General features: G+C 40.3%; 2 protein-coding genes across 5 annotated transcripts in view; one reads left to right on the top strand and one right to left on the bottom strand.

Annotated features, from left to right (window-relative positions):
• Positions 1-6,100, bottom strand: part of LOC140728516 (uncharacterized) — a 257,010-nt gene extending 250,910 nt beyond the window's left edge. For 2 of the 4 annotated variants that reach the window (XM_073047349.1, XM_073047350.1), the window contains exons 1-3: positions 5,124-6,100; positions 2,993-3,257; positions 1,153-1,263 (exon numbers count right to left, since the gene is read on the bottom strand). In XM_073047349.1, the coding sequence (XP_072903450.1) occupies positions 1,153-1,263; positions 2,993-3,257; positions 5,124-5,883 (1,136 nt within the window). In that variant the 5' untranslated portion in view covers positions 5,884-6,100. Of the gene's footprint in view, positions 1-1,152; positions 1,264-1,392; positions 3,258-5,123 lie in introns of those variants that run through there. The other 2 variants (XM_073047353.1, XM_073047351.1) reach the window with 2 other exon arrangements.
• Positions 1-8,735, top strand: part of LOC140728514 (uncharacterized) — a 43,842-nt gene extending 35,107 nt beyond the window's left edge. Inside the window, exon 11 of the mRNA XM_073047348.1 lies at positions 8,257-8,735. The gene's annotated coding sequence lies outside the window, so the exon portion shown is untranslated. The remainder of the gene's footprint in view (positions 1-8,256) is intronic.
• Positions 8,736-21,399: the final 12,664 nt, after the last annotated feature.

Here is a 21,399-nt window from a genome sequence, read left to right on the forward strand (position 1 = left end):
ACAATTAGACCACTTTGGGAAAAGACTAAGTAGTGAAGTGAACTTGCCCTTGAAGTGAATGATGACACAGTAAAGTTACTTATAGATACTTACACCAGATGGGGCATAACATTTCCATTTAAGCTTGGTGTTTCCATGTTCTCAAGGGGATTTAGTTTACTATGCTAGGAAAAACAGTCTTGATACATTGCATGTGGACTATACAAATCTGTCTTAATATAGATATTGTACTATAACTAAAACATGAAGAGGTAGTGCCTTGAAATCTAGTCAACGGTTTGAATATGTTGAAAAATTCTCAGTATAGGATGAACTTGAAAAGTGTTTGATAGTATGAATAGTGTTAAATATTAATTTCTGTTTAATTTTGACAGCATGGTGGTCCCTGGCTCCTTTTTCATTTTAAAACTTTATCCCATACTTAAACATCAGGAAATAGTTTTCTGGCCACAGAAGTACCACACCCAGAGAACTAAAGCTGTCTGATCATAGTGCCAACAATCTACTTCCCAGTCATAAACTCACTACCACATTGTTTGGATATTGGGTACAAGAAGATATTGATTGGGAAAAATAACATTTGAGTAACAGGGCAACACACATAATGTGCTGGAGGAACTCAGCTGGTCAGGCAGCATCTATGGGAATGGGTCCTGGCCCCCAAGCATGTCGAGGCAATTGAATCTGCTGTTTGGATGCCGATTTAGGCTCAAAGGTCAGGGTGTCAGGGCCCAAGCCTGAGGCGAGGGACAGGCCGGCTCCCCAACTCAGCTCTGTGCTGAACTATAGGACCCTCTTTACAGACTTCAGTTTAGAACGCTATTTGCTTGCGGTTATTGTTTGCATATGTTCTTTTTCTTGGCACATTGGCTGTGTGATGGTCTTTATTTTTTGGGGGTTTTTTTAATGGGCATGATGTTTTTTCTCCTTACCCGCTCTTTGGGTGTTTGACGGTCTTTTTTTTAATTTTCTTGTATATGGAGGAATTTAAGCTGGAGGGTTATATGGGAGGCAGGGTTTAAGGGTCGGCACAATATTGTGGGCTGAATGGCCTGTACTGTGCTGTATTGTTCTTTGTTTCATGGCTGCCTGTTAGGAGACAAATTTCAAGGTTGTATAATGCATACATACTTTGATAATAAATGTACTTACAACTTTGAATGGATAGTTGATGTTTCAGGCCGAGACTCTTCCTCAGGACCTACCTGACCTGTTCCTCCAGTGTTTTGGATGTGTTGTTTTGGATTTCCAGCATCTGCTGACCTGCTCGTGTTTATGATTTGAATAACAATATTTGTTGAACAATTGGTCTTCATTTTGTGATGCATATGAAAGAATGTTACTCAAAACTTGCCACCAAGTAAAAGACGAAAATACAAATTGTTCAAGATGGGTGGTGCACTGATTTATTATTTAAGCAGAGAATGAACCAAAACAAATATTAAGACAGAAAAGCAATGGGTAATAAACAATATAAGAACTAATCATATGTTTTAAGTTACATTCATGACAATTGCTAAATTCCTAATTGCAATAGTCTTGTTCACAACAGACTAATACAAAGTTATAAAGAAAACTTCAACAATACACGTGATTACCACAATATCTATTTGACCTGATTAACAATGGTCACATGAAACGAATAAGGTTTAATTCAGATTATCCACTAACATAAGGCATAGTTGTTCGGCATTTAATTGCAACAATCTTGCTGAAACATTCTGATCCTTAAGGGGCCATTCACTACTTAATATTTATTTTTAGTCTAAAGGATGAATTAATCACTTTCTTAAAAATGGATGTTGTTGATTTGCTTCATAGTTGTGATGCAGAATAATGAGATGATATTAATCTACAAAGTTAAAACGTGAACTCTGCAGGTTACAGTTCTCTTTGGATTACTGCTGTAATAAATTTATTTCATGTACTTTGCTGGTTTGAATTCAACAAGCCATATAATTTTTGCATTTAAATTGTAATAAGTTGTGATATGTAGAATCTAAAGTGAAAACAATGGCCTAGAAATTGAATGGTGTAATGCCAATTCTATTACGTTGTCCTATTTCTTTAAAAATTTCCATCATAAGGGCTTGCCCTTCCCCCCTCAAAGTTGTGATTTTTTTTTCATCCAGATCTTTTATGCATCTGCAACACCAAGCTTCATATGTCCAGATGTGGCTTGGCCGATTCTGGACCATGCATGCAATGCTGGGAGATGGCAAAGACCAGACACATAGAAGCAGAACTTCACAATGCTTATGAGCCCTTTCAGATGCACAACTTGCCTAGTCTTCCATCAAGCTTTTACATCTTCCCAGTTCCCCCACCACCCCATCCACAGATGCCCCTGTTAATAATGGACAGAACTAGTTCAATATTGGGAATGCACTCAACAATCTCCATAGTATCGGAAGACCCATTGTATCTCCCCTCCCAAGCATGAGGTCTGACCAGTGGGGAATCTGTGGAATTCATTGCTGCAGATGGCTGTTTAGGCCAAGTCGTTGAGCATATTTAGGGCAGAGGTTGATAGATTCATGATGGGTTAGGACATGAAGGGATACAGGGAGAGGGGAGGAGATTGGGCCTGAAAGGGAAAACTGGATCAGCCATGATGAAATGGTGGAGCAGACTCAATGGGCCAAATGGTCTATTTCTGCTCCTGAATCTTGCAATCTTTTCTCCCTCTGGGGTCCCAGCCATTATCAATCCATCCATTTGTCTATTTTCTTTTGAAAGTGTAAGGCTTAACCTGCAATTTCTTGGACCTCACTCCACACAGTTTTTCTGCAATGGGCCTTCAATCAAATAGCTTTTACACCACTATTCAATTTCTAGGTCAATTAATTCAATTAAATTTAATGACAGGAAACAGTAGTTGTTGCTGCATATTTGTAGCAACATTTAATTTATTTGTAACATTGACTCAAATTCATCAATACGCTGCTTAGTATTTCCTTTTTTGATCTTGCGATAAGAGACAGTATTGTACCTGGAGTAGGTGTGTTTGGTAACATCAGGTCGGCTTGATGGTCTTGATTGCTCCTCAGCATAGTCGGTATTAGTCAGTGATTCTGGTTGAATAGGACTAGTTGAAGGTGACTCTAAGTCACTGCTCTCTTGGAATTCTTGTGAGTCAATCTCTTCATCGGCCTGTATTTCATCGCCATTTTCATTGGTATTGTGATTTATTACATTTTGATCTGCTTTCTCCTTGCACACTTCTGATAATTCGATAGCCTTCTCCACTGCAAGAACTAACGTTTAAAAATATTAATGCAAATTTTGCCAGAAGTCCATTTCTGTGTCTAATTCTGATTCAAATGCTCAAAGTAAATTTATTATTGAAGTGCATATATGTCACCACCTACAACCCTGAGAGTCATTTTCTTGCAGGCATACTCAATAAATCCAAAATAGATTAATAACCATAACAGAATCAATGAAAGCACACCAATTTGGTTTTCAACCAGTGTGAAAAAGACAACAAACTATGCAAATACAAAAAGAAATAAATAATTATAAATATCCAGAACATGAGACAAAGAATCCTTGAAAATGAGTCTATTGGCTGTAGGAACATTTCAATGATGGGGCAAGTGAAGTTACGTTCTTGTTTCAAGTGTGTTGCTGAAGTTCCTTTTCAGTGTTGCATGTTCAGTTGTAAGTGCAAAAGTACACCAGACAGAGCGGATAGAAATTTATCTTGAGAATTAGCAAGTAATATTGTATAAGCTAGGTTTGTTGTTGGCCCTATTCATCATCTAACTGTTGAAATCCATGGAACCAAGTACATAATTGTGGAATCTATTATAGGCAGCCTACCTGAACCTCACACTCTTCCAGAACCCAATAAATGTTAATCACCCGATAAATAATTATATGCTAGTCTGCCTTTTGTATTGAAAATACAAAATTACCTCAGTTATCTTCTCACTCTTAACAAAGAACAATATGATCTCATACAATATTTTCATCATTTATTTCCAACCCAAGGGTCCAAAGTATGATGACCTTCCAAATCTCTGTACATCATGGAATCCTGCTGCCAGTCACAAGACTTCAGTACTTTAATAGCTAATCTGTAGGCTTTAATATATTTATCCAGAAAGTGCAAGGATAACCTCTTCAAGATTTACTGAATAACATTGTGCTAATCTAGATGATACTTGGTTGATAGTCTCATTAAATTGTATGTGTAAATTTTTGTGTTTAAGGTGATATCAGCATTGGTCAAATGATCGAAGAAAATAGTTTTTTTTAATCTTAAAATTGTTATGCCTTTGCAAGTATGTATTGGGACAGAAATTCACGCTGGGCAGAATCACTAAATGGACAATATTGCTTCACCATGTATTGATTAATGGAATACAGTAATTTATTTCTTTATTGAGACACAGGGCAGAATAAGCCCTTCCAACCCTTTGCACTGTGCCATCCAAACCCCAAACGTAACCATAGTTTAATCACAGGATAGCTAACAATGACCATTTAACCTAACTGGTACATCTTTGGACAATGGGAGAAGGCCAGATCCAGAAACCAGGAATAAAATATTGTATGAGATCATATAGTTTGTTAAGAAGAAAACCCATGCATTCCATAGGGAGAACATACAGACTCCTTACAAATGATGTCAGAATTGAACACACAACTCCAAGCTTTAGTAGCATCACGTTAACTGCTACACTACCATCGCGGCCACAGATAATTGACAGGTTGGAGAATGGGGTTCATATGATAGAATACATTCTGTAATAAGAAGCAAGATGAATTTGGTTTCCTTCTGTTTGTCATATTCATAGTATTAACTTCAAAGTAAACAGTATGACTGATCTGCAATTGCCGTGTATTTTGTTTTACCTTCTTTGAAAGATACTTGTTGAAAATTACAGATTATTTTGTGTTCTATAATGTGTGTTATTTTAACAGTATTTGGGACTAGTAGCTTTAGTTGCAATGAATCCTTAAATTGATTTTAAATATGAGTTAGCAATTTTTGTGCAGCTATACATAGCAAGAAATAGTTACAATATTACTTGTTACTGCTACTCATTTGAAATGTTTTCTTCTAAAATATATAGTAATTAATTCCAAATCCAAAAAAAAATCCTCGACTTTACCTGTTTCAGTTCTTTCACCATCAGCAGAGTTTTCCAAAAGAGTGCTCGGTAGTGCTATTCCTTCTTCTATGAAAGAACTTGAAGGTGCTACCTCAGACTCTAGACCTGTACTTTGAATCGATGTTACTTCAGGAATAACAGTTTCTGCTGTGAATGATTTGGCACTTTCTGTAGTTAAGACCATGTCCTCTGTGGGCTGATTTATGTTTTCAGTTGAGGAAGTTGTCTCCTGAACAAGTGTCTGTTCACAAGGCAAATTAGTTTGCGTGGGAATAGGCACGGCCTTGACAGCAGAAGAATCACTTTTCTGGGCAGTCTGCGTGGCCAGGTCTGGAGATAAACAGTCTTCCTTGGTACATGGGGTAATCTCGTCTGCAGGATAACTGATTTCCTTTTCAGTTGAAACAACCTGTTCAATAGTTAAACAGGTTTCCTCATTACATGGGATGCCCTCTGGAGCTGGACAATTCTCTTTACTACATGACTCTGTTTGTTCAGTGCCTGTAATGGTCTTGTTATCTGCAATTATCTCTTCTGAAAGTGAACAATTTTCTTCAGTAGTTGATTTGGCTCCTTCACTGGATGTAATATTTTCAGGTAAAAGAAAATTGCTTACCGCATCTGATGGGATATTTTCTTCTGTTGATTGGATGGCGTCTACTGCTCCTTTGATATTATCAACCATTTCTGGATGATGTACACTAGTTATAGTCTTCTCAGCTTCAGCTGAACAAGACACCGTAGAGTTTTCTTCAGCCATTCTCTGCAGATCTGCTAGACTTCGCTGCAAAAATATTACCTTTTTTTTCTGAGAGGTAAATTCAAATGTAAGAAAAGTGATTCGACGATATGAGAAGTACCTTAAATGCTGTACATCCTGTTAGCGCTCATCAGAGTCTGACCGGTAAGAAACCACCCAGTGAATGACTGCTTACTAGGAATATCGGAGCCAATGATCAATCACATGCCCAATTATATTCATCAGATTGCACAATGAGGCGAAAGATCCACTTTACAGTTTAATTAATATTCAGTGTTGGAAGTTGAGCTCTCGCCTGTTGGTGGCTCATATTCTTTGCCGCACCAATCAGTAAACAAAAGCCTTCACTAAAACTATAATGGCTCTTTGTGTCCTGACCCCTGAAAAATGCGTTAATTGTTCTAAATCTTTAATTCCTCATGAGTAACCACCTTGTATCTCAGTGTCAGGCAAAAACAAATTTATGTAGACAGATTAAAATTCTCAGTCATTCGTGCATTAGTAAAACTCCAGTCATCTTGTTGGCTACATCAACAGAAATGTAATTCCAATGATTTCTAGAAGTATTAGTGTTAGTCTACAAATAACTAAATATGAACTGTGAGGTTGGTGTGGTCGCTCACAGCCTTTTATATTTCTCCCAATCAAATCACTAACATTCAAAATTTTGCCCAGGTGATATTTTTCTGCAGACTGGGAAAACATTATTAATAATTGCAGCACATTGTTTCATATGCAGATCTAAAGAGAGCATTGAATAACAGGAGCTGATTTTGATCTCAGTTCTATGGCTTTAATTTGCTGGATCTGGAATGGTGTTGATGCCAAATCGTTGTCCTGTTTATACTGTCATTCCATGGTTTCATAATGGGCTACAATATTTCTTCCAGCAACACATTTCCAAATACAAGTTAAAATCTACAATGTATGTGAGATCATTTTAGTTAAAAAGGAACTGGTCTGAAGAAAGTGACCAGAAGAGCTTCAGAGGAAGAGGTGACTGCAGTTGTTCAAAGTAAATTTATTATCAAGGTACATAAATATCACCATATACAACCCTGAGGTTAATTTTCTTGCAGATATACTCAATAAATCATTAATAGAATAATAACCATAATAGAATCAATGAAAGACTGCACCAACTTGGGCATTCAACCAGTGTGCAAAAGACATCAAATTGTGTATATACAAAAAGAAAGAAATAAGATTAATAAATAAAGAAGCAATAAATATCAAGAATATGGTATGAAGAGTCCTTGAAAGTGAGTCCATTGGTTGTGAGTGCAATGATGGGGTGAGTGAAGTTGAGTGACGTTATCCCCTTTGGTTCAACAGCCTGATGGTTGAGGAGTAATAACTGTTCCTCAACTTGGTGTGAGTCCTGAGGCTCTTGTATCACTTTCTTGTTGGCAACAGCAAGAAGAGGGCATGTTCTGGGTGCTGGGAGTCCTGATGACAGTAGTAGATAGTAAATTACTATAAATTACAAACAATAAATGTTACAAATTTAGACAAAAAGAAAAGGGAAGCATAATAAGGTATAGGAAGCTGAAATTAGACAGGGTCACTGATTAATATAAAGGGAGAGAACTGAAGCAAAGAATCAGGAGGGACAGAAAGGGCCATGAAATGACCTTGGTGAGAAGGACCCTAGAGAATTCTAAGCATTGTAAATATTAAAAACAGGAGGGTAACTATGGAGAGGGTAGGACCTCTCAAGGGCAAAGAAAGGAATTTATGCCTGGAGCTAAAGGAAATGAACAAGGTACTAATTGAGTATTTGGCATTGGTTTTTTTTAACAAGAAAAAGGACCTGGAAGATGGTAATATCAGGGAGCAGTATGCTGATATTCTACAGCATGTTGATATCATGAAGCAGAAGGCATTGGAACTCTTGCAGAACATTAAAGTGGATGTTCTCAGTGCCTGATGGGACTTCCTCAGGAAGGGACTTGCTCAGCATTGGCAAGCTGGGCAAAAGGGCCCATATCTACATAGAACAGTACAGCACAGGAACAAGTCCTGAACATGATACCAAATTAAGTTAAATATTTTCTACTTGTACATGATACATACCCTGCACTTTTGCATATTTGTGTGTCCATCTAAAAGCCTCTTGAACCCGTCTATTGTATCTGCTTCCAACCGCACCCCCCAGCAACCTATTCCAGGCACCTACATACTATGCATAAAAAAAACTGCCCTGCCCATCTCCATTAAATGTTTCCCCTCTTACCTAGTCGTCTAGTATCTGACATTTCTACCCTGGTGGGTGGAGTTAAGGAGCTAATGGCGCCCAACAGCGACTCCTTTGTTTGCATCTTTGGAAACAGCTCTATTTCTACCTTTAATATCTCTATTTTACTCTTTCAGGGTTCTTCTGAAGACCCTAACCTGCAGTTAAACGTTGCCTTTGGTTCTTTGCGGGAATGGGACCCACACTCAGAGTCTCACAATTGGCCGTTATTTGAGATACCAAGGACACGGTCTAGATTAGCTCACCTTCAGAGTTCCAGGATTTCGTGGCTCCGGAGGTGGGTGGACTTGTGGTTGGTGCCTCTGCAGGGAGTCGGTTTGTCATGGGAGATGGAAGATTGAAAGTAGCAAGCTGGCTGCTGGCTGTGTGCCCAGAAACCCGAGATCTTTGGGCACAGAGCTCGGAAAAACGACACATTGGACTTTTAACATCATAAATCAGCAAGTTGTTTGTTACATCTCCCCTCTCACTGTGAAATGGGGACACCTCTTTTTCCCTTATTAGGGAGAGCGAGAGCCATCAAATTATTGGGTGAACGAGTAGTCTTTGGAGTACTACAAGTCTGTGTCTTTATTGATGCTTTGCTACACATGAGTGTTTGGTGTTGGGTGCAGATGCTTTTCTGCTGGTGGGGTGGGGGTTGCTTTGCTGCAGCTTATGCGTGGGAGGAGGGAGCTGGGGGGGCTTTGGGGTTCTAACATTTAACTGTCATTCATTCTTTGCGGCACTCCTGTTTTCATGGACCTTTGCGAAGAAAAAGCATGTCAGGATCTACGTTTCTCTGACATTAAATGTACCTTTGAAATAATCTGACTGTCTAACTAATCTGTGCTTCCCACAATTTTATAAACTTCTGTCAGGCCTTCTCTAACAGGCATCAAGAGGTAAACCTCGGGTGTACCCCCTTTCAAAGCCTCTGCATCCTTCCTCTAACGAGACAATCAGAATTGCACCCAATACTCCAAGTGCAGCATAATCAAAATTTTACATACCTTCCTTGCTCTTATACTCCGTGCCCTGGCCAAAGAAGGTAAGGATGCCATTCACCTTCGATCTACTTGTGTGACCATTTTTCGGGAATCATGGACTTGGACTCAAGATCCCTCTGAACATTAATGTGTTAAATGTTCTGCCATTAACTGTATAATTCCTTTTATATTTGACCTCCCCAAATGCAAAACCTCACACATGATGAATTAAGTTCCTTTATTCCAGCAATTATGTGCAGTACTATTCTAAGACAATGTCAAAACTGCAAAATGCATGCCTGGAAACTCATTTTAGATGAGGTGATCTGTTTCAAAGTCTTGCTGAACATTTTTTAATTCTTCTGTGGTACTGACAAGTGAAATAATCTTTGAGGCCTCATGCGGTGGCAGTCACAGCAAGCTGAATATTGATATAGTATATAGTAGCGTATGATGTAGGATTATTATGTAACAGGAGGTTGAGAATCAGTTGTACATAATGCACTGGCTCATCAACTTGATATATAAATGAAGATTTATCTGTTTCAAATAGCTACATCAAAAGCTGAAGCAAAATCAATTTATTAATTTTAAATTTAAATTCTACTGTCATTGCTGCTAGAAAATCATTGTTAAAAGTTGCACTCTTTGGTACTCCAAAATTAAGTTAATTAATAAATGAGTAGGAATGGTTCGCATGTATGAAATACATTTAACAAATCGTATGCAGAATGATTAAGATTCTCGTCATCTGTTACGAGAGAAAGAGAGAGAGAGAGAGAGAGAGAGAGAGAGAGAAAATGAGAGAGAAAATCAAACCTGCTACAAGTTGAGTATCCCTTATCCGAAACACTTGGGGCCAGATTATTTCAGATTTATTTTGGGATTTTGGATTATTTCTGTCTATATAATGAGATAGCATGGGGATGGGATGAAATACAAAATCCGTTTAAAGTTCAAAGTAAATTTATTATCGAAGTACTAATATGTCACCATATACAACCCTGAGATTCATTTTCTTGTGGACATATCCAATAAATCCATTATAGAATATCAACCATAACAGAATCAATAAAAGGCCACAACAACTTGGGTGTTGTGCAAAAGACAACAAACTGTAAGTACAGAAAATAATAAATAAGCGATGAAGAGTCTTTGAAAGTGAGTTTGATATGTTGGGAGAACATTTGAACATTATCTGTGGAATTCTCTGCCCAGGGAAGCAGTTGAGGCTTCTTCACTAAATATGTTTAAGAAACAGTTAGATAGATTTTTACATAGTAGGGGAATTAAGGGCTATGGGGAAAAGGCAGGTAGATGGAGCTGAGTTTACGGACAGATCAGCCATGATCTTATTGAATGGTGGGGCAGGCTCGATGGGCCGGATAGCCTACCCCTGCTCCTATTTCTTATGTTCTTATGTATTTCAATGATTGGACAAGTGAGGTATCCTCTTTAGTTCAAGAGCTTGATGGTTGAGGGGTATTAACTCTTCCTGACCCTAGTGGTATGAGTCCTGAGGCTCCTGTACCACCTTCCTGATGACAACAGTGAGAAGAGAGTATGACCTCTCACGACCAGACTATGTAACAGTTTCTTCCCTCAAGCCATCAAGCTCCTCTATACCCAGAGCCTAGCCTGACACTAACTTACTGCCCTCTACTGCGCCTATTGTCTTGTTATTATTATTTATTGTAATGCCTGCACTGTTTTGTGCACTTTATGCAGTCCTGAGTAGGTCTGTAGTCTAGTGTAGTTTTTTTTTCAGTGTTTTTACGTAGTTCAGTGTAGTTTTTGTACTGTTTCATGTAGCACCATGGTCCTGAAAAACATCTCAGTTTTACTGTGTACTGTACCGGCAGTTATGGTCGAAATGACAATAAAAAGTGACTTGACGACTTGATGACCTGGGTGATGGGTTGTTCTGATGATTGCTGCTTTCCTGGGACATTGCTTCATGTAGATGTGCTCAGTGGTGGTGTGTATCTTACCCGTGATGTTCTGAGCGCTATCCACTACTTTTTGTAGGATTTTCCATTAACATATAGGAATGATAACCCTTATTCTTTTCAGTAATGCAGAATTAAATGCCATGCACTTGCAAGGTGTATCAAGGTGAGCTGCCAGAGTGAGTTGTACTGAGCTCTGCATCAGAGATTTCTTCACTGATGTATTCAATTCAGTGCAGGTGATTCTACGAAGGAAAATCTGAGAGTATTATCTACCATCTGGGCTCTTGGCTGATCACTGTTGAACTATAAAGCTGTTAATGATGGAGAGAACCACTGTGTGTAATGATAGATTGCATACTGAAAATGCCAGTTGCCATCTTCTCCCTCTGAACTGGCAGCTGAGCTGGAGATGTACAACTGGGACACCCCTTGTAATTGCCTCGTTCTACCAGCTTTTCGTTATTCTGTATGTGATGTCTCTTGGGCGACTGGTCAACATGCACCTCTTTCTGTGCCACTGGCTCTTGTTGTCAGATCACCAGTTTGTGCAGCATGCAGCACATGGTTTAAGATGGTGCTACCAAAGATGTGCAACAGCTTACTGGTGATTCAAAGGCAAAGGAATTTGATTTAAAATACTATTAATAACACTTTTTTCTGTTAATTGTGGTAAACTATCACTGCAAACAATGAAGAAACAACTGAAGGCAAAGCAAACTCGAGAGACGTGCACTGCAAAATCGACGCTCGTGGAGCTGGAGTGAGTGAGTGATTTAGAGGGCAGAAGACGGGACGGTGGAGGCAGATGCCCGTCCAACTAACCCAGGTGAGAGGGTGGATCACTCTAAGCAGCGAACTGATTTGGATAAATCAAGAACGGCTTCTTCGGCAGCAAAATCTAGGTCCGAAGCAAATCGCTGGGTGGCGCGTCCTAGGGTTGGAGCAATTTGCCGCGGCAGAGCCCGGATTCTAATGTGAGGTACAATACGCTGTTTGGATAATTTAAACGCCAGCCCAGACTGACTGGAAAGGCAAGGTGTCAAAAAGCAGGTGAGGTTGGATGGCTCGAAGTGCTGAGCTGATATGGAGAGGTCAAGAGCAGCTTCTGTGGCAATGGAATATAGGCCCAGACTGATTGATCACAGCAGGGCCCGGTTCCTAATGCGAGGTTTGGACAACTGAAACACTGGCCAAGGTAGTCTGGGGGCTCCTTTCTCCAAGATGCTAAAACTGAGAGATGGCCCCTGGCTGCTGTGCTTCGTGTCTACGACCTTTTGCAGCCAACTTCCTCAATAATATGATGAACCGAATTCTGTGGGCGCTGGGGGTTGGTGTTACCTTTTTTAAAATTGGGTTCTTTCAGGTTCCTTGCTTTGTGGCTGCCTGTTAAGTAAACAAATCAAGGTGTATAATTTGTACAATCTTTGATAATAAATGCATTTTGAATCTCTGAAGTTTAGAAAGGGCTAGGAATTTAACTTCTGGTAACATAGGTGGAAAGTTGAAAAGTGTGAAGAAAACTTGATTAAAGCTGTTGTATTTAATGCACGCAGTAGACAGAATAAGGTAGATGATCTTGTAGTGCAGTTAGAAATTGGCAGATAAAACATGGGTATTACTGAGCCATGGCTGAAAGAAGACCACATTGGGAGCTTAACATCCAAGGATCTACATTGTATCAAAATGATGAGGAGGTTGGGCGGCTTGTTCAGTAAAAAATGAAATTAACTCCTTAGAGGTGACATAGGATTAGAAGTTATAGAATCACTGTCGGTAGAGTTAAGAAACTTCATGGGTAAAAAGCCCTGCTGGGAGTTGTATACAGATCTCCAAATATTAGCCAGGAGGTGGGCTACAAATTACTACCGAAGACAGAAAAGGCAATGTTACAATAGTCACAGGGTGTTTACAATATGCAGGTAGTTTGGGGAAAATCAGGTTGGTGATCAATCCCAAGAGAGAGTATTTATAGAATGCTTATGAGAGGGCTTTTAGAGCGGCTTGTGGTTGAGCCCACTAGGAGAAAGACTATTCTGGATTGGATGTAGGGTAATGATCCAGATTTGCTAGGGAGCTTGAGGAAAAGGAACCCTTAGGAGAGAGTGACCATAATATGATAGACTTTACTGTGCAGTTTGAGAGAGAGAGAGAGAGAAGCTAAAGTCAGAAGAATCAATATTACAGTGGAGAAAAATAAACCATGGAGGCATGAGAAAGGTGGGGACACTAGCAGGAATGACAGCAGAACAGCAATGGCTGGAGTATCTGGGTGAAATTCAGAAGGCAGAGGACCGATTCATCACAAAGATGAAGAAGTATTCTAAAGGGACGGTAAAGCCACTGTTGTTGACAAGGGAAGTCAAATGCAGCATAAAAGCAAAAGAGTGGGTATATAATATTAGTTTAAAAACTGTAAAAATCTAGAAGATTGGGAAGCTTTTAAAAACCAGTAGAAAATAAGTAAAAAAGCAATAAGGAGAGAAAATATGAATGTAAGCTACCATCATGGAGGTGGTACAGGAACCTAAAGATACACCCTCAGTGTTTCAGGAACAGATTCTTCCCCTCCACGATCAGATTTCTGAATGGACAATATGCCCATGTACACTGCCTCACCATTCTTTCCTTTTTCTTTTTTTACACTTCTTATTTAATTTATTTTTTCTTATTATAATTTAATTTTTTTCTTGTGTTTTGCACTGTACTGCTGTCGCAAAACAACAAATTTCATGACTTGTGTCGGTGATATTAAACCTGATTCTGATTATAATCCAACCAATAATATAAAAGAGGAAAACAAACCAGAGAAAATCTGCAGATGCTGGAAATCCAAAGTAATACACATAAAATGCTGAAGGAACCCATCAGGCCAGGCAGTATCTATGGACAAGATTAAATAGTCCACATTTCGGGCCAAGACTCTTCATCAGGACTGCTGAGTGGATAGCCAGAATATAAGAGGATACCAAAAGTTTTCAGATATATGTTTTTAAAAAAGTGGTGTGAATGGATATCAGACCAATGAATAACGACGCTGGAATGGTAGAAATGGTGTTTGAACTCAATAAGTACTTTGCATTAGGCTTCACTTTGGACAACACCAACAGTATGCCTGAAATAAGAGAATGCCATGGGGCAGAGGTGAGTGTAGTTGCAATTACCATGGAGAGGGTGCTTGGGAAGCTGAAAGTTCTGGAGGACCTGGGCCACATGGACTGCACCCCTGGGTTCTGTAAGAGGTAGCTGAAGAAATTGTGAAGGCATTAGTAGTGATCTTTCATGGATCAACAGATTTTGGAATGGTTTATGAGAACTGGAAAATCACAAATTGCAAATGACTCCCCGCTGTTGGAATTCTTTGGGGAAATATCAGGCTATAAAGACAAAGGCGTGTCAGTGGCACCACCCCTGGAAGGGCATTCCACCAGTCTCTATGTAAAGAAAAACTGACCCCTGACATCCATACTATACTTTCCAGTTGCCACTTAAAATTATGCCCCCTCATATTAGCCATTTCTACCATGAGGTAAAAAAGTCTCTGGCTAATTGCTTGATCCAATGTCTCTTATCATCTTGTACACTGCTATGAAATCAGCTCTCATCCTCCTTTTACTCCAAAAATACTTAATTAAATTAACTCAATTTTGACAAAACTTGAGTGACTTGATAATAATGGAAGTTCAATCAAAAGGCAACTGTAATTGATGGGTTCTCCTGAGCTAGACAGATGAATATACAAAATTATCCCCAACTAATGAAGGCTAGAATCTTATCTGTCATCTTAATCACTTTACCTACATAGCACCTGCAATGCCACCTTTATGGATCTTTTGACTTGCATGCCAAGATTTCTCTGTCCCTTAGTGTCCTCTAGAACCTGTGCATTAAGAATGTATATCCTAGCCTCATTATTACTCCTAAAATGCCTTACCTCACATTGCTCGGGATTAAACTCCATCTGCCATTTCTCACCCCATTTCTTCAATATCAGTGTCACACTGTAGCCTAAGGCTGCCCTCCATACTGTCAATCTCCATTTCCTTAGGTGATCTATGAATTTACAGAGTATACCTCCTACATCCACATCCAGATCATTTACACATATTATAAATAGCAAAGGTCCAGTGCCAATGCACTAGTTGCCTGCATACAACTACATCGCTCTCTGTCTCCCATAGCACTGGATCCTATTGGTCATAATCCTTTGGAACAGTCTCCCATGATAGAAGGATAGACTATTTTCTAAAAAGAGAAAAATCAAAAATCTGAGGTACAAAGGGACTTGGGAGTCCTCATGCCGGATTCCTTAATGGTTCATTTGCAGGTTGTGTCGATGGTGAGGAAGGCAAATGCAATGTTACCATTTATTTCAGAACAACTAGAATATAAAAGTGGGGATGTAACTTTGAGGCTTTATAAAGCATTGGTGAGGCCTCACTTGGAGTATTGTGAGCAGTTTTGGGTCCCTTATCTAAGAAAGAATGTGCTGAAATTTGGAAAAGGTTCAAAGGAGGTTCACAAAAATAATTCCAGGATTGAAAGGTGTGTCATATGAAGAGCATTTGATGGCTCTGGGCCTTTACTCACTGGAATTCAGAAGAATGAGGGGTGACCTCATTGAAACCTATTGAATTTTGAAAGTCCTTAATAAAGTGGATATGGAGATGATGTTTCCTATGGTTGGGGAGTCTAAGGTCAGAGGATACAGCTGCATAGGGGTGTCCTTTTAGAACAGAGGTGAGGAATTTCTTTAGCCAACGAGTGGCCAATCTGTGGAATTCTTTGCCACAGGTGGCTGTGGGGGGGACAAGTCATAGGGTATATTTAAGGCAGAGGTTGACAGATTCTTAATTATTTAGGGTATGAGGGGAAATGGAGAGAAGGCAGGAAACGGGCTGAGAGGGAAAATGGATCTGCCATGATGAAATGGTGGCACAGACTGAATGGGTCAAATAGCCCTAATTCTGCTCCTATATCTTATGGTCTTTGTCGAAGACTTGCTGAAGTCTATGTAAACTATATCTGTTGCACTGGTCTCATCAATGCACTCTGTTATGTCCTCCAAAAAAAAATTCAGTCAGGTTGGTCAAAAGAGATCTGTTCTTGACTAATCCACGTTGGCTGTCTCTGCTTTGTCCCTACCTTTCCTGGTGATCATTAAACCTATCCCACAGAAGTTTCTTCCAAAAACTTCCCTACTACTTATCTCCAGCTCACAGGTACATAACTACCAGGCTTTTCCTTCTGGCCAGCAAAAACATAAATATCCTAGTCAGATCCCCAGCAACCCTTCCCTTTCCTCCCTATTTTGTACTATCTCTTGCCCTACTTCAAAATGGTAATGAGGAGATCTATCCTTAGCTACCTAGTCAATACCCATCCCCAAACCTACAGTATATTTATTAAAGAAATGGGTTAGTTAGCAATTACAGTATCTCACCATTGTTTGGGGAAAATTCATTGTGGACACATTGTGGGCTCCATCATGGGCACTAGCCTGCTCAATATCCAATATCCAAGGAGCAATGCCTCAAAAAGTGGGCATCCATAATTAAGGAAACCCATCACCCAAGACATCACAAGATCACAAGACAAAGGAGCAGAAGTAGGCCATTCGGCCCATCGAGTCTGCTCTGCCACTCCACCATGAGCTAAACTATTCTCCCATCTAGTTCCAATTTCCGGCTTTTTCCCCATATCCCTTGATACCCTGACTAATTAGATACCTATCAATCTCCTCCTTAAACACTCTCAATGATTGGGCCTCCACAGCTGTATGTGGCAACAAATTCCATAAATCCACGACCCTCTGGCTTAAAAAAAAAATTCTCCTCATCTCTGTTTTAAATGTGTACCCTCTAATTCTAAGACTGTGACCTCTTGACATGCTTTGTATTCATTGCAACCGTCAAGAAGGAGGTATAGAAGCCTGAAGGCACCCACTCAATTATTCAGGAACGGCTTCACCTCTGCCATCCGATTTTTGAACAGACATTGAACCCATGAACACGACCTCACTACTTAGTTAAAATATATACAGGTATTAACTATCTCATTAGCTACAACACGTCTCAGATGCACTGAAAGGAAACAAAAGTGTGCAGTCTCCTCTGATAAATGTAGGAATGTGCCCTTGTGCTTTGGGTGCTCAACAGACACAACAGCCACTGCTCTGACAAATATCATTGCAGAGTTCATATGCAATTCAGCTATTGTGCTAAGAGATGGGTGTGAAATCTTCAGCTTTCTAGATGCTAGTTAATTAAGTCAAACATTAATATATTGTTAAATTATCTTCATTATAGTAGAAGCCATACAAGTTTTGAAATAGGATTAAAACTTTAGTAAATATAAAAGCTAGGTTTTCTAGGGAAAGTATCTCACCTCCAGTAAGATGGTGGTGTGTTTGATTATAGCGGCTTCTACAGGGCCAACTAGAGGTGGTATAGTCCTTCTCAAGTGTATTCTTTTATGATCGCAACATCCTGCTGGATATTAAGAACTTAAAGTACTGCAGGTCCATCCCGTCAGCGAGTTGCTCATTGTTGGAAAAAATGAAGGAGCAGACTGTGCTACTGCTTGTGTCAGAGAGGCGTTGGAGGAGTCGGTGCGCAAAACTGGTGTGCAGTTTAGTATCAAGTGATAGTCTTGGTCGCTTTTCTCATGACCACAATACCCTGTTGGACATTGTCAATATGGAATGCTGCAAGTCTGATTCACTGCTTTATTGGCACTGTGTGGCCTCGGTCGTCACGAGGACTAGGCCTTAAGCCGCGGTGTTGCCTGTTTACAGCTGCCCAGGAGAGAGGCATTGGAGCTGGTGTGCTCCATGGAGGCAGAGAGGCGCAGCACCCAAGCTGGAGTCAGGTCTTCCCCCCCAGTGTTCGATCGACAGAAGGCAAGCTGTGAAGGCTACACGCAACATGCTGGGGGCCAGGCAGCCTCTATGGAAAAGAGTGAACAGTTGATGTTTCGGGCCGAAACCTTTCATCAGGACTGGGGAAAAAAGAGATTAGATGTCAGAGTAGCGAGGTGGGGGAGGAGAGGAAGAAGTACAAGGTAGTCGGTGATAGGTGAAACCAGGAGAGGAGGAGGGGTGAAGTAAAGAGCTGGGAAGTTGATTAGTGAAATAAATAAAAGGTTGGAACGTGATGGGAGAGGACAGAAGACCATGAAGAAAGGGGGGAGCACAACTAGCACAAGGGAGGAGGCCAGGCACCTCCTCTTACTTTTCCCCTTGAACAGGACCTCACTAAGGAACACCAGGCCATTGTCACCCACACCATCACTGGCTTAATTATCTCTGGGGATCTCCCATCCACTGCCACCAACCTCACAGCTCCCTAAGCCCACACCTCCTGTTTCTGTGACCTCCCCAAAATCCATAAACCTGCCTGTCCAGGTAAACCCATTGTTTCTGCTTATTCTTGCCCCACCACATAATGTCTGCACACCTTGACTCTGTTTTATCCCATCTAGTTCAGTCCTTTTGTACCTACAACCATGGCACTTCACATGCTCTTAGTCTTTGACATGACAGTCCACGGCCTGTTCTACTGCCACGATGAGGCCACAATCAGGATGGAGGAGCAACACCTTGTATTCCATCTGGGTAGCCTCCAACCTGATGGCATGAACATCTATTTCTCAAACTTCCAGTAATTGACACCCATTCCCATTGTCCCCTCTCATCTAATTTCCTTACCAGCCCATGACATCTGGTGCTCCTCCCCTTCCCTTTCTTCCACGGTCTTCAGTCCCCTCCTATCCAATTTCCCCTTTCCAAGCCTTTATTTCTTTCACCAATCAACTTCCTAGTTCTTCACCTCTCCCCTTCCCCCAGTTTCACTTATGGCCTGCCTCTTCCTCTCTTCCCCCCCCCCCCCCCACCTTCTTGCTCTGACATCTAATCTCTTTTTCCCAGTCCTGAAGAAGGGTCCTGATCCAAAATGTTGACTGTTTAGTCGTTTCCCTATATGCTGCCTGACCTGCTGTGTTCCCCCAGCATTTTGTGTGTGTTAACTTGATTTCCAGCATCTGCAGAGTTTCTCTTGATTGGAGAAGACAAGCTGTGTTGTGCTGTGCTACAGACTGCTTCAGCATTCATAGCTCTGGGTCTTGGCCTATGTTTTCTTTTGTGTGACCGTATTTTCCTGATATTTTGTATGTGCTTGCTGTCTTATATGTGCCTTGTGCTGTGTATGACTGTTGGTACTGTGTTTTGAACCTTGGTTCTCTATTGCTTATTAATTATTATTATTTATTTTTATTTGTATTTCCACTGTTATGGTCAAATGGATTTATTGAGTATTCCCACAAGAAAGTGGATCTCAGGGCTGTATATGGTGACATATATGCACTTTGATAATGAAGTTACTTCGAACTTTGGCCCTGGAGTAACACTGTTTCATTTGGCTGTATTCATCGGTATTCATGTCAAGTTTAACTGACAATTAAACTTGAACTTGTATTTTTACTTGGAGTGCAGGTCAATGAGGGGTGACCTCACAGAAGTTTATATTATCATGAGGGGTATGGATAGGGCCTTTTCCTCAGGGTCAGCAGGACCAAAATTTGAGGGCATGGGTACAAGATGAGAGAGGCGACAATTGAAAGAGACCGCAGAAGTAAGCTTTTCACAGAGAGGGCAGTGAGCATCTGGAATGAGCTGTCAGAGGAAGCAGTTGAGAAAGATACAACTGCAACATTAAAGAAGCATTTAGATAGGTACATGGGGGAGAGGGGCTTGGCGGAGTATAGGTCAAACAGGGGTCACTGAGACCAGCAAGGAGGGTGCTGTGATTAGCATGGACCAGTTGGGCCAAGGGGTTTGTGTCTGTGCGGTAGTACTCTATGACTTTATGAATGTAGAAGTATAAATCCAAGTTTTAATTTCTATAAATGTCATGTCCATATTGGAATACAGACATTGCAACAACAACTGTCTACATTGACCTTAAATGTAGTAAAATATCTCCAGGGACTTCACAGGAGCATCTTTAAGCAGGACTTGACACCAAACATGATAAGGTGATATTAGGTCAGATATTCCCAAATATCAAACCTTTTGAAGATCTTAAAAAGCATCTTGGAGTAGGAAAGAGAGATTGAGAGAGGGAATGACAGGCCCATAAAGTCAATTACAAATGTATTTTAATGAGTCGCTAGCACAATAATACAACTATTTCTGAACAAAACAAAGATGTGTGGACCATTACCACATATTCAGAATTATCATCTGAATTTCACAATATTCCTGTTAGGTTGTACAAGAAGATAAGAGACATTGATGGTGTGGATAATCAGAGGCTTTTTCCCAGGGCTGAAATGGCTAGCATGAGAGGGCACAGTTTTAAGGTGCTTGGAAGCAGGTACAGAGGAGATGTCAGGGGTAAGTTTTTTATGTAGAGAGTGGTGAGTGTGTGGAATGGGCTGCCGGCAATGGTAGTGGTGGATACGATAGGGTCTTTTAAGAGATTCCTGGAAAGGTTTAGAAAAATAGAGGGCTATGGGTGACCCTAGGTAATTTCCAAGGTAAGGACATGTTCAGCACAGCTTTATGGGCCATAGGGCCTATATTGTGCTGTAGGTTTTCTATGTTTCTGAGTTCATCAGTATTTAATAGCATATGGATATATTGCAGTATAATATATCAGATATATTGCATACCATATTGAAAACTCACTAATTACAGCATGGAGTTTTGGAATTGAAATGAGTTGTATTATAACTGATAAACAGGTACATTGTGAAATTTGTTATTTTGCAGTAGTGGAGTGCAAGGCATAAAAATTACTGTCTTACAATCAATCAATAGATAAATAGTTCAAAAGAGGAGTCGCAAGGTAGTGCTGAAGGTTCATGGACCACTCAAAAATCTGTTGGTGGAGGGCAAGAAGCTGTTATAGTTTTTGTATCTCCTCCCCTATGGCTGCTCTCCACAGTACATCTACAGGCTACATCTCAATGGTAAATTTGCTAGAGGCTTTGGTGACATACCAAATCTCCTTAAGCTCCTCATGAAGTAGTGCCTCTGGCATGCCTTCTTTGCGATTGCAAAATCACATAATAGATACTCTGAGATGCTGACACACAGGAAATTGATTGCCCAAACTTTCCACCACTAACTCCTCGATGAGGACTAGTGTGTGTTCTCCAAACTTCCCCTTCCTGAAGCTCTCAATCAATTCCTGGGTCTTGTTGATGTTAAGTGTAAAGTTGTTGTGACTACTCTCAGCCAGCTGATCTATCTCATTCCTATGCACTTCCTAATCACTAACTGAGCCACACAGTCATGAGCATAGGGAGAGCAGAACAGTGGGCTAAGCACACATCTTTG

This window comes from Hemitrygon akajei, chromosome 5, assembly GCF_048418815.1.
Source record: "Hemitrygon akajei chromosome 5, sHemAka1.3, whole genome shotgun sequence".
Taxonomy (NCBI): Eukaryota; Metazoa; Chordata; class Chondrichthyes; order Myliobatiformes; family Dasyatidae; genus Hemitrygon; species Hemitrygon akajei.